Source organism: Phaseolus vulgaris, chromosome 9 (genome assembly GCF_000499845.2).
Source record: "Phaseolus vulgaris cultivar G19833 chromosome 9, P. vulgaris v2.0, whole genome shotgun sequence".
NCBI classification, from domain to species: Eukaryota; Viridiplantae; Streptophyta; class Magnoliopsida; order Fabales; family Fabaceae; genus Phaseolus; species Phaseolus vulgaris.
Window position 1 is genome coordinate 38187249 of NC_023751.2, and position 14322 is coordinate 38201570.

The 14322-nt window shown below is 35.3% G+C and overlaps 2 protein-coding genes across 3 annotated transcripts; one reads left to right on the forward strand and one right to left on the reverse strand.

Annotated features, from left to right (window-relative positions):
• Window positions 1-190: 190 nt before the first annotated feature.
• LOC137820422 (linoleate 13S-lipoxygenase 3-1, chloroplastic-like) lies at window positions 191-4470 on the forward strand. The gene is made up of 8 exons (XM_068624508.1): window positions 191-706; window positions 868-1130; window positions 1536-1776; window positions 1897-2217; window positions 2466-2659; window positions 2774-3066; window positions 3162-3428; window positions 3535-4470. Exons 1-8 carry the CDS (start codon window positions 355-357, stop codon window positions 4301-4303), a joined length of 2700 nt encoding a protein of 899 aa, XP_068480609.1. The 5' UTR covers window positions 191-354; the 3' UTR covers window positions 4304-4470.
• A 203-nt stretch (window positions 4471-4673) lies between these two features.
• On the reverse strand, window positions 4674-14068 carry LOC137820421 (exportin-T). Of its 2 annotated transcripts, none has more exons than XM_068624507.1 (13): window positions 12092-14068; window positions 11795-11884; window positions 11616-11705; window positions 11341-11445; window positions 11088-11147; window positions 10476-10538; window positions 10295-10390; window positions 8205-8372; window positions 7081-7245; window positions 6902-6964; window positions 6734-6832; window positions 5406-5552; window positions 4674-5144 (listed from the first exon to the last, which is right to left on the reverse strand). In XM_068624507.1, the coding sequence occupies exons 1-13, from the start codon at window positions 13805-13807 to the stop codon at window positions 5055-5057; spliced, it is 2952 nt and encodes a 983-aa protein (XP_068480608.1). In that variant the 5' UTR covers window positions 13808-14068; the 3' UTR covers window positions 4674-5054. The 2 variants fall into 2 exon arrangements, with proteins under 2 accessions (XP_068480608.1, XP_068480606.1); XM_068624505.1 differs by having other exon boundaries at window positions 7072-7245.
• Window positions 14069-14322: the final 254 nt, after the last annotated feature.

The following is a 14322-nucleotide window of genomic DNA, read 5'->3' on the forward strand; positions in this document are numbered from 1 at the left end:
CACTCCTTACATATTTGCATCGGATATAATTAATATGAAACGTATTGAGGGACAAGAGAATAGTACTTGGGTTATAATTAAATTAAATATAAATATAATATAAAAATAGTTTTGTTTCTCATCCACGCGGAGTTTTTATTATACCTAAGAAAATGGTTTTGACTTGGTAGCCCTTTCTGGGAGAAAATATAAGGTTCAGAAAGAAAATAAATATGGAGGGAAGAACTCACCCTCATACTAAACTATTTCTTCTTTCTTCTTTCTTCTTTCTTCTTTCTTCTTCTTCTTTCTGCCCTAAACATAAAAACAAACTGAACTCAACTCTTCTTCCGTTGTGAAAAAGAAGCAGCAAACATGCCCATGGCTCTTGCAAACCAGCTCACGGGTTTGACCTCGTTTGCTTCTTCCAATTTGCTTCTTCACAGTAATCCTATGTTGCTTCCTTTCCAGAACACAAGAAGGGGTACGAGGTTCAGAAAAACAGCAAGGTTTCCTGTGGCAGCTATCAGTCAGAATTTTATGAAGACCACCCTTAGAGTGCATGCAGAGAAGGCAGTGCAATTCAAGGTCAGAGCTGTGGTAACAGTGAGGAACAAGATCAGAGAGGATTTCAGAGAAACCATGCTGAAGCATTTGGACGCCATCAGTGATAGAATAGGAACAAGAAATGTTGTTCTGGAGCTTATCAGCAACGACATTGATCCAAGTAAGCCTATCACAATTACTTCCCACCTCTCTCTGCATAAAACACGATCATAGGAACTAGTATATAAAACTATAGCACTTCTTAGAAAACTCCTTTCTTCGATCAAATATTCTTTTTCTCCCATTTAACTGCTTGGCAATCATTGAATTTGTGCTTCTTAGAAACGAAATCGCCAAAGAAGAGCAACAAAGCAGCCCTAAAGGACTGGTCCAAGAAATCCAGTGTGAAAGCAGAGAGAGTTAATTATACAACCGAATTCATTGTGGACTCGAATTTTGGAGTCCCTGGAGCTATTGCTGTGACAAACAAACACCAAAGAGAGTTCTTCTTGGAAAGTATAGTGATCGAAGGGTTTGTGAGTGGAGCAGTTCATTTTCCCTGCAACTCATGGGTACAAGGAGAGAGAATATTCTTTTCTAACAAGGTAACCAACTTGGAAAGGTCAAAGCATTTTTAATTTTAAATTGCTAGTTATATTTCTTTAATGGTAACCAGTTGAACGTGCATTCCTTTTATTATTATCCAAAATTTTCAACTTTCAATTGTAGACTCAGCTGCTTTGGTATTATTTTACATCAAAGAAAAAGTCTTCCTCAATAATCACAAGTTGCAAATCGTAAACAAGCAGCCATAGATTATTATACCCGTAGAATGAGTTTACAGAATTCTTATTGACCAATGCTGGGTTAATTTAAGCTCAACTACCGACAACATGGACGCTACCCAATTTAATACACCCACTCACTCACAGAAAGATAGAACTCGTAATTTATTGCGTACAAGTTGTTTGATATTTTATTCTGTTAATTAATCTAATTTATTTGGTCAGGCATATTTACCTTGTGACACACCTGGTGGGCTTAGAGTATTGAGGGAGAAGGAGTTGATAAGTCTTAGAGGTGATGGGAAAGGAGTTAGAAAATTGTCTGATAGAATATATGATTTCGACACATACAACGATTTGGGTAATCCAGATGCAGGAATTGAGCTTACCAGACCCATTCTTGGTGGAACCCAAAACCATCCATACCCAAGACGCTGTCGTACTGGTCGCGCCCCCACTGATACAGGTAACATCAACAACTCAATCACTATTTCTTTTCTAATTCTACATAAAATATATACTTTTCATTGTGTTGTGTTTTAACTTTTACGTACGTTGGCATAACACTGTAAATTGCGTGTTACAGATATGCATGCAGAGAGTCGTGTGGAGTTGCCACAGCCTATGTACGTACCAAGAGACGAGCAATTCGACGAGTCTAAACTGAACACATTCGTAATCAAGAGGCTCAAGGCAGTGCTGCATAACTTGATCCCTGGCCTTAAGGCTAGTCTTTCTGCTAATAACCATGACTTCAACAGATTTTCAGACTTTGACGACCTTTACAATGATGGCCAGTCCTTGCAAGATGACATTATAAAGAAAATCCCATTCTCACAAGTGGTCACAAAGATACAGCAATGCACCCAGGGACTTCTCAAGTATGACACTCCCAAAATTATTTCCAGTGAGTGTCCATTGCGTTTTCCTTCATAACTAAAGCTCCCTTTTTTACCTCTTTGCTGAAATATTTCAATTTTAGATTTCATTGGTTAGATAAGAGATATATGCCTACCCATTATAATCTGTTTAATTCTGTCTAAGATTGTTTCATTCATGCTATCGTTGATTATATTGTTTAGGATGTGGACTAATATATAATTGTTAATGTAACCAAGGTGATTAAACTAATGATCTGATGTGTTTATGATACAGAGGACAAGTTTGCCTGGCTTCGAGATGACGAATTCGCCAGGCAAGCAATAGCAGGAGTCAACCCTATTAACATTGAGCGGCTTCAAGTTTTCCCACCTGTCAGCAAACTTGACCCGGAAATTTATGGCCACCAAGAGTCTGCACTGAAAGAAGAGCATATTTTGGGACAACTTAATGGCGTGACCGTGCAAGAGGTACTCCTCAAAGTCCTCGATAAAATAACTAACAATGTTTTGTCGCCAAATTCCATGAGTTATCTTAAAACAATTGGGACCCTAACACTAAATTTTTTACTTCGAATTTGTCAGGCAATAGAGGCAAATAAGCTGTTTATGATAGATTATCACGATGTCTATGTTCCATTTGTTGACGGGATCAATGCCCTTGAAGGTAGAAAATCCTATGCTACCCGCACCATATTTTTCTTGACACCGCTTGGCACTCTGAAACCAATTGCTATAGAACTTAGCCTCGGACCAAGTTCGGGATCGAAACGCATAGTTACCCCTCCTGTGGATGCAACTACATATTGGAAGTGGCAGCTTGCCAAAGCTCATGTTTGTGCCAATGATGCTGGTGTGCACCAACTTGTTAACCATTGGTAAGCGAATCCGGAAGTGCTTCATATATTTTATTTAACTACAATTTGATTACATCTTGTTGGTTAAAAATAATTGTTTGGTAAACTGTATACAGGTTACGCACACATGCCTGCACGGAACCATTTATACTGTCTGCTCATAGACAATTAAGTGCAATGCATCCTGTTTTTAAGCTGTTGGATCCACACATGAGGTACACACTGGATATCAATGCTTTAGCTCGCCAGAAACTGATCAATGCTGATGGAATCATCGAGTCTAGTTTTACACCTGGGCGCTACTGCGCGGAGATCAGTTCTGCTGCATACAAGAACTTGTGGCGCTTTGACATGGAGGGCCTTCCCGCAGATCTCATACGCAGGTTAATTTTTTTATTTTATAAAAACTTTCATGTTATGAAAGAACACACATTTTCTGAGTTGAACGAATCTTATAAATGAATCTGATTGCATGATTCATCCCTGCAGGGGAATGGCGGTACCTGACGCAACACAACCAAATGGTGTAAAGCTGGTAATAGAAGACTACCCGTACGCTGCGGATGGGCTTATGGTGTGGTCTGCAATTGAGAACTGGGTTGGCGCCTATGTGAAGCACTACTACGGCCATCCAAGCCAGATTTGCAACGACAGGGAGCTACAAGCATGGTACTCTGAGGCAATCAATGTGGGGCATGCTGATCTAAGGCATCAAAGGTGGTGGCCGACCTTGAATAGCAGTGAGGATCTTGTGTCTATACTTACCACCTTGATTTGGACGGTGTCCGCACAGCATGCAGCTATTAATTTTGGGCAGTACCCTTACGGAGGTTATGTGCCGAATCGTCCTCCGCTGATGAGAAGATTAATCCCAGAAGACGAAGAGGAAAAAAAGAGTGAAAAAAAAGCGAATTTCATGGCAGATCCAGAAAAGTATTTCCTAAATGCCCTGCCCAGCTTGTTACAAGCTACAAAGTATATGGCCATAGTTGACACACTCTCTACACACTCACCTGACGAGGAGTATTTGGGGGAGCGGCATCAGTCATCGATATGGTCAGGTGATGCAGAGATGATCGAGGCATTCTACAGATTCTCGGGAGAAATGAGAGGGATAGAAAAGGAGATTGAGCGAAGGAACTCTGATCCAACACTCAGAAACCGGTGTGGCCCAGGGGTTTTACCTTACGAGTTACTTGCACCTACTTCTCCACCCGGCGTTACATGCAGAGGGATTCCTAATAGTGTCTCCACCTAAAAACCAAAACCAAAAACCTCACTTTTCTCATATCTAGCTTAGATCACTAATTCACGGAAACAACTTTACTGTGAATGTGATTGTAATTATGAACTTGTATCTACTGTCATATATATTCATTCCCTCAAATGAATTTTATTAAATAAATCATTTTTTAATTTCTCTGATATTCCTTCTCCCCTCCTTTCTCCGTGTTGCAATTGAGAGGTTGAAGTTATTTATAGACAAAAAAACACTATAAATTAAATCATACATACTTACGAATAATAACAATCTTCTCAATCTATTCAAATAAAAATATTTATGCGACAAATGTAGTTTTTAAATATATATGGGCAGAAATGTGATTGTAATTAGGGAGTAAACAGAATAGGAAAACCAAAATTTGAACCTCATATTGACAAGCTTGAAACCGATGGGTGGAGGTGGAGTGTTAATGTTAAGAGAATAGGAAAAATTTACAAATGTGGGACAAAAAGAATAAAGAGCTGGGTGGTGAGGTTGCATGAGGAAGACGTCAAAGCTATATACACAACTCTGCAGAGTGCCCCACCGTTTCATCACCTCACTATTGAGGGCCAACATTTACTGGTCATTCAAAAATTAAATCAAACTTGATTTCATCAAAAACAAATCGTAACTACCTTCTGTAGAAAGAAATCAAACCCCAAACTAGGAGACGGCCAAAAAACAAAGCCATATTTATATATATAGGAAGAGGCCTCGCTAATTTTTCCAATACAAGTGTATGCTATCTGAATACAAGGCTTCCATTCTGCTGTAGTCTCAAATTTTCCACTACTGACTGGTAGAAAGATTTTAGTGCCTTTAAATCTCCACTCTGCACAAAAATATTGTTGTATTTAGCCCACCACAACACATATTCATCGCCTGATTCACCTATAAAAAACACGCACTACTACTACTATTCATATTTTACTTTGCAAGAGACATTACGGACCATAACTAATCTTTTCATCAAATTACTCACAACATAACCATGGCAGATAAGAAGTTCCAGGATGTTATATTGGGAAAAAAGAATTGCATTGTTTCAGAAGGACGATACTCTAAACATTTCATCGCCATAAACTTTTTTTACCTGCAACTTTTGACGATATTGCTCTGCCAGATCTTGTGGGCACTGTGCAGAGGATAATCCTTTTGATACAAAATGAACGAGAAAATCATCCCCAAATTTCTCATACATTACCTTCTGTGCCAGCACAATTTCTCCAAACAAAACAAACTGTACCGAAAATTGAAAATAGAAGGAAGAAGAATGAGTACTAAAAATTGGCATAAACCGTCAAAACACAAGGATAAGAAATTTAGCTTTCTTAGGTATAACTTAATTAAATATACAAATATTTTAAATATATTTTCCAAAATAACAAACACCAAAAACCATATACTAGTATCCTTCAATTACACCCTGATAATTGTTCATGCCATCACACAATTTTTCCCTCTTTTTTCTTTTTCAGCTAAAGAAATTTCCTTCAAACAAACCAAACACAGGGAACTCATTAGACAAGCCAAAGAATCTGTGTTTGGTTCAACTTATTTTGCAAAAATATTAGTTTATTTTTTCTTACTATCTAATCAGAGCTTTTGATCTAGAACAACAGTTTCAAACATGCACTTAGTTCATAGCAAATCTAAGATCAGGTCAGGAGACACCCTTGAATATACAATCATTTTTAAACAAATAAACAACCATAAGACTAAGGACAACGGATTAGATAAATTTTATTCCAAATTATAATGGATAATATAAAAAAATCATTAATCCATTTTGATCCATCAAAAATTTAATTAAAAAATCTTATTCATCCTGACCTAATTTATAAAAAAATCCATTTCAATCTATCCATTAACAATTTTTTCATGGATACAATCCATCCATAAAAAATAATCTAGACATCTATATAATAAACTCCAGTTACAAACCATAAAAATAATTCTTTAGATTATCACATTTAGACATTTCCAGATTCTAAAATCAAGAGGCATACTCTCTAGTTGAAAATATTTCAATTCTATAATTATGTAACTTGAGCCCCCTTATATTCATGATCCTCCTGTTATTACTTCAAATACAACCATTATTTAGAGTGTTCACTTGTACCCGCATCATTGTTTTTGTTGTACATGTCAAATAAATTTTTAAATTCTGCTTGGGAGCTTTTTTCTTGAACTTCCTCAAATAACATCCATTTTATTAGAGAAACAAACAAGCAAATAGTTTTCTTCAAGGGACAAAAAATGAGACCACAAACTCTTCTGTTATGCAATATAAACAATCGTATAACATGTAGCCAAAGTGAGGACCAGACATATACGCAATGATTTTCAATAGTAGTATCATACCACTTGAAAGAAACAAAGTGGCTAAAAGAATATAAAACAATAATCCATGTATCTTACAGTATTTGCATCATGAAACTCAAAAGATCTGTCCAGCACACTGTAGAAACAGCAGTTTGTAGCAAATGCTTCAATCACAAAACTTCGGAAACCAGGAACCTGTAGACCATTAGACATTTAGGAAAAAAATATAAAAAAATGAGATAACTAGAAGTGAGTAGAATATACCTTTTCCTCGTAAGGCTGGGCACACCAATCTTTAATTAATCTAATAAAAATCTGTACACATGCCTAAATTGCAAAAAAAAGAAGTATGATTTAGAATGTATGTTTTGTCAAAAAAACTGATCCAGGAAAAATAATGACTAAGTTGAATAAATAGAAAAAACTACACATACTTTTCTTACAAGGATATCCTTATGATTACAAGAAGAGAACAAAAGCAACTGCATCACTGGATCCAGGTATGCTTTACATTTTGGGACAAGAAATACAGGAGACAGGTCATGGGTAGTAATCACATGAAGAAATGTATACAATGTTCGCTGAAGTTCTTGCAATTCACGAACTTCCTGAAAAAGGAACACAATAATGATAATCTTATAATCATTTACGTATATTTGAGAGGGTTTATAAGCAGAGAATATGCTAGATGGTAACACTAAAGATGCTTTTCTACAATGGATTTCACATTTGAAACAATTAAGTAATGAACTAAGAAAAAAATTCACTTCATATGAATATGACACAGCACAGCCATATATGACACAGCACAGCGACTAAGTACCAGAATAGATAAGTAGTGTCATTGTTTCTATTGGAAAGTTGCTCTAATTGCGGACCCTTAAGCTCACCCTTAGTTGTGATCACTAGCTGCCTTAATTGAATCCTCAAGGGTGGTATTTAGTTCCAAAGCAAGACACATGACTTAAATAGGTATAGGAAAGACAGACATTGAGTTTGAAACCCTACATTTCTATGATAACAAGGATGTTTTATTTATATTGAGAAAATGAAATCAACACAATAAAGGAGATTTAATATTCTCTAATAAATATCCTCTAATAATAAAGTTATAATGCAGGAATAAATAAAACGTTCCTAATAATACATACACAGTCTAAATATTCTTGATTATAGAAGATCTGCTCCTTTCTATAATTATAAATCATAGAACTCCTAAAACTAGGGCAAATCTTACCTTATAGGTCAATTTTGAAGGATTGTTGGACACTAAGTCCAAGTTCTAAAAAATTCCTTAACCTAAGGTTCGTCAGATAGTCATATTGTAGCTCCAAAACTTGTAGAAAGTAAAAAAAAACATAGAGAAGTGAACATTTGACAAAAGAACAAAAACCAAAGCATAATTATTATCACATAGCACAAGCTCAAACTTCTTAAAATTTGAAGAACAAAACAATCAAATCATAAAGAGAAATCATATAAAAAAGGTAACTTAAAACAAGTACCAGAAGAGAAGGAAAAATATATCCCAGTTATTTATTAGAAAACTGCACCAACATTTTCATACCTCAGTGATTGCATCAGGACCAGTAGAAGGTAACCCATTTCTAGGAATAACACTGAATATCCGCTCAGCAACAGCTGGAAATATTTGCTCCAAAATGTCACGCACCAAAGTATTGAACTTGCAGATAAGTTGATTGAGTAACAAAAGAAAACAAACCATTTGCTTTGGCTGCAATAAAACGTAAACAACATATTACACAGTTTTATCTTTCAACCAAACCAAATGAAACAACCAACTTCAGGTGCAAACATGTATTGAATTTTGGGGTTTTTGCTATAGAGGGAGAAGACAGAAATTACATTACTCAAATATTGATAATTTCGTATGAATAGATATTTTGGATATTTCCATATATTCTAACAGTCAACCTTAAGTTTGATACAAAAAACCCTTTGGCAAAATATACTAAATCATACAATGAGACTATAGAATGCTAGTACAAAGATGGTTCTTAGGGACTGCCCCAGGACCAGCCAAAACTTCAAGTTAATCTGCATGAGCCAGGACTATTTTTTAAAGGTTGTTTCATCAGGATTCCCTAGGAAGACTACAAAGATGTATATTTAGACATGCCAGTAAATCTGAATGGCAGAGATCAAAATTTGAAGAGAAACTCAGCCAGAATATATTTAAACGTGCCAGTAAAATGCATGTTGAAGACGTCACAGCAGTGGACAAAAGCAGTTAAGAAAATGGTTGGAAACAATGGTCAAGTACTACAAAGTACAGCTTTAACAATGGAAACAATGCTAGTACGACTTGATGGAGGACATTATAGTGGTGATTATGAAAATGGTTGCAATGAACAAAGACAACTAAATTGAAAGAACAACCATGAAAACAAAGTAGAATTCCAGCATTGGAAGATTTCTACAGTGGACTGATAACAGCACAGCTCTAGAGATGGTACTGTTACTATATTGAAATTACAAGGTTTTAAGCATAGAAGGAAGAGGAAATAAGGGAATGAACAATCTGAATTTGATATTGATTTGATTATATGTTCATAAAACCTAAAGCACTAAGTTTTATAGATAAAAGTTATAATCAAGAAAATAAAGTAACAAACCAATCCTAAACAATAATGGCAAAAAGGGAATCTAATCTGAAGTATAATTTAAGATAATCTAGATATTATAAGGTATTTTGGACATTTCACATATTCTAACATTTCAAATAGGATCAAAGTCAATGTATGATGCACAAATAAGATACTATCCATATGAAGTTATGATTATTCTAAATAATATATAGGACACGACACCTGTAAAATACATCCCTAGATAAGTATAGAAGTTCACAAAACATAATAAATATATAATTGCAAATTCTCAAATCCAAATAAAGAACATATTTCCAGGACATTATTAAATAAAAGTTATAAATCATTGCAACCTTAAATCATTTCCCATTGTCTACAAATAAAAATAGTATCAAACTCATTCCCTTCTTGAAATTATTCATAAATAGGACATTTTCCATTTTTGGTTCATTAAGGGACAATGCTCCTATGTTTTTATATCATAACATACAATCTTTTCCCATCCTTTAAAGAGCCCATACCCCTGTAGTCCCTACTCGTACCATTTTGAATTTATGTTGGCACTAAAAGGGATTAAAATGAATTATGTAGGATTAAAAGGTATTTAAACTAAGGGTTTTTTATAGAACTAAAAGGGGAAATTTTTTTGCAACTATATGGACCAAATGAATAATTAAACCAAAAATCTACCAAAGATGACAAAATATGACAGACAGTCAGACACCCTGCAGTTAGAGGAAAGGAATATTCTCAAATACCAGAAAGAATTCAAGATGGAATAAAGTAGCAGCGAGGTTACAGCAATATCCGTGCAACATACTAGAATACCAGGTTTAATTATCATATTCATATGCATATCGATCCTAATGAGATCATATATCAAAATGTTCCAATCATGGGAAGATAACATGTGAGGAATATTATTCTCAATGTCATCACATTCCAATGCAAGAAATCTTCAACACACCAACAACAAAATGCAAGGAAATGCATTTATATATAGAAATTTAAAAAGATTTAAGTTAAAGAAATTAGAGATAATACGCACTTCAATTTCTTCAAGTAACTGCTCCAATGCCTTTGGAAGGTAAGGAAAGACAGATGCTCCTAGTGTATCCACCATACGATGTATAAAAGAAGTGACCTACATACCATATATGGATATTACATAAAAATTTACAGATCTATTTTAAGCAAACAGTTTTTTAATCACTAAATCTAATTCATACCTTGTTTCGCAGAGGCTCTACTTTTGGAAATGTAACAAGAACTCGAAGAAGTACATCCAGTGTCTACATAGAAGACAAAATTACAAGATTTAGCAAAACAAAAAGATTAAGAAACCAAACACAAGTTTAATAAAAATAGACACAGACTTGAAAAATTATCAATCACACAAAGCATTATGAAAAGATGGATTCTATACATTATATAGCAAAATTTCCATCATTTTCATCTATAAGATTTGTCAAAACCGTGATGCTCACTTTTAGGAAGTTTTTTTTATTTTATCCTTGCTATAATTTTTTTCTTTATTACATGTGAATCTTGCTATTAATATTAGGATTATGTATTTAAAAACAATCCAATAATTACAGGGATTTGTTTTCTTAGAATTATCTCTCTATATTTCCTAAAATAACCAGCAGGCTCACGTATTTATGGTCCAATGGCCTCTTAAATTGATATGTAGAAGAAATATATTATTCTTTCTAAATTGGCGAAGATTGTAATGAGACTATTTTCTAAAGCTTAAAACAAAAAAACAGAGAAAAACTATACATCTGATAAACCATATACAACTCCAGAGAACTTAAACCAACAATTTTGAAAATACGAACCTGCTTAAACATGAGGCCAATTGCTGGGCGACTAGCAGTTACAAGACGCTCACTAAAGCCCTATATCATGTAAAAAATAGTATGAATGGAGGGAAAACAAAACAGTTGATGTATTTTCCACTACTACCCTGTAAACTTCAAATAAAGACAAACAAACAAAATGTAAATCTTTTTATCACTAATTTATTGAGTTTTGAGACTTCTATAATATATAAAAGTTGGGGAAAGTAGAAGTCTAAATTAGAAAAAGCACCTTACTGAGAGAATTAATTGCCATGATAATTTGCTGGATTACAGCAATTTTGGCATTAGCCTCCTCAACATTCAATAACTTGGCATTTATAAGCAATGCCTCAACCTGTATTAACCGAGGATAGGAAATTATATGCACCAAATACCAACCACAATAATCTCAAAAGAAGAAATGCTTCTGGAAACAAGGGTACAAATAACTTTATGAAGTATCTTGCGATCTTTTGTTATTTTTTTTGGATTAGAAAGTCTCTTGCATTTTAAGTAAAAAACAACCTGCTGACAAAGAGGACTGAGCAAAGAAGAAAGATAATCAGATTGCTTTTCAGGCTGGACATCTTCTGTTCCAATCAATAAACCAATTGCCTGTCAAAGGACCTCAATGCATATAAGAGAAGAAAAATAACAAAAAAATTCACAGAAATGTCCATAATCCTGAAACATTGGGAGAATACCTCAAAAATGTGGCTACCATCTTCCGACCCTGAAAGCTCTTCTGCCGTATAATTCATAATAGTGAATTGGGCAACAGTGTCTTGCAGGCTCTGAATTTAACAGAACATTTTAAAGAATCGAGAAGACAGGCGGTGGAAGTAACCAATCACACAATCCACCCATGCACATCAAGGCCAGACAAAAAGTGCAAGTTAGGAATAGTTTATATATAATTTTGTTTATATATTATAATGCTGAGTGAGTACATTTAAAAAAACAGAAAAACATGAAATAGGGATGGATTGTATAATTGCTACCTGCAAAATAGTCTCTATAAAAGGCACCAACTTCATCTTCAGCAATTTTACAACCCTCATAAACAAATAACTGGCTCTACGACTTACATTGATGTTTGAATGATGTATGCCTCTTTCATCAAGAAAGGCAGCCAGAACCATTGGAATATATTGAGTATTATCCTGAATAAACTTAACATATCTTGTCACTGTCTCCAAGTAAACAAGGGCAACAGGCCTATTAGAGTGACAAGGAAACTTTGTAGATAGAAGCATAAGCACCAGCTCACTCAACAATCCACTCCCAGTTTTCATGGCTTCCTCACTTATGGATTCTCCAAGTGCATATAAAAGAGAAAGTGCACCTTCCACCTCCTCCACATTGCTATTTGAAGATCTAGAAACAGCACTTGCCAACGAATTTCTAATAAACATCTGAGTTACATCAGGTGCTACACGACCCACAGTGCGAAGAAGAACAAACAAATCCTTTCTGAACTCTACCATCCTATCCTCCTCCTCTTTACCAATTTTGTCCATCACATCAAGATTAGCACGGTATGCTTGGTTATAACGGATTAGCACAAGGATAACTTCCAATATCTGCCCAAGATGAAGTAGCTGTTTCTCCCGCAAAGGAGAAAAGCTCTTCAAAATGGAAACATAACCTGAAAGAAATTGAATAATGTTGAATGTAGAATCTACCTCAAAATTCTTCATTACATAGAAAATGGAGGGTAAAACTTCACTCAAAAGCTCCATAGAGATTCCTTTAGCATCCTCAGAATTTATGCGTTTGAAGCAATCCAAGGCCTCTACAGCATACCCAGTAAGCAATGCAGCTACATCAGAGACCAGCTCGGCATCATCATTCTCGGTCACTAACCTAACTACACGACTAATATGAAGGCTTTGCAACAACGACAGTTTGGATTGGGGCTCCATTCGCTTAGAAACAACTGCCGACAAGCATCTGACTGCAGCACCGCGAAGCTGATCAGACAGAGAACCAACCAAAATCAAATCAAACAACAAAGGGATAAAAGCATCATTGACTATCAACCCAATGTCTATCCAAGAAATATATCTCCTCATGGAGTCTAACACACTAGTGCATAGTTCTTGATCAGAATTCCGGTACATGGAAACAATGTCATACCAAGCCCTGACTATCTGAGAGACACACTGCTGTCTCATTGCATCTTTAATCCGGCTCGCAACAGTCAACTCCTCCTGGGTTCTAGGGTAGTCCAAACTAATCAATTCATCATCCAGGGCATTCAAAACTCGACAGAACATGTCTATGACCACGTTTCCCTTGTTCAAGTGTGGAAAAAAATCAACAAAGACGGAGGACCAAACCAAAGGGTAATCGAAGTAAATCAAAGTTATCAAAACCTGTGCAAGTTTGTTCTTTATAAAGGCAGGGCCTTCCAAAACCCTTGTGAGGTTCTTGTCTTCGAGGCACACAATTGAAAAGACGGAGCCCCTGATCATGTGCCTTTCATCTGGGGTCATTGTCAAGTACCGGGTTCGAATGACTTCATGTAAGGTCTGTAGGCACCAAAACTGGACTTGAACAAGATTAGAAAAGCATAATTTTTCAATGCAAAGTCTACAAATTGATGGCTTCTCCTTAATAGAGTTACAGTAAAGTTTGGCTTGTTTCTTCAAGTCATCGTCAAGGGCACCAGATTCATCAAACATAATAAGAATCCCTTTCTCGAGATCATCCATGGTGTTGTTCTAAAGAGTGGAGTTGTGGGGTGTGGAAGGATGGGTCTCGGCAAGGGCAGGTTTTGAGTTACGGATCAATCAATGGAGGAAGAACCTAATAACATAAATATGGGTTATGGGTTAGGGTAGGGTTTTTCCTTCGCTTCTGTCCCTTTCTCTCTGTGTCTGCTGTTCAAGGTTTTGTTTTTCTTAACACTAATGGGAGGGATTTGGATTGCCGTTTAACTTTTGATTTTTTTCTATAACCAAAAAATCTATTACGTTTTCTTTTCTCTTTTCTTTTTTTATTTATTTATGATTCTATTATTTAGTGATAATATCTTTTTACTTTTTATATTTTAACAGCTCCTCCCCCTTATATTTTATATTCTTAACACACATTTTTTGTTTAAGTTTATCTTTAATTTTTATGATAATTAAATAATTTCTTAAGAATTACATAAAGCTTTCAAAAATTACAATTTTGAAAAATCTTTAGAAAGTCTTAAAATCTTTTGTCATCTAAAACATGATTT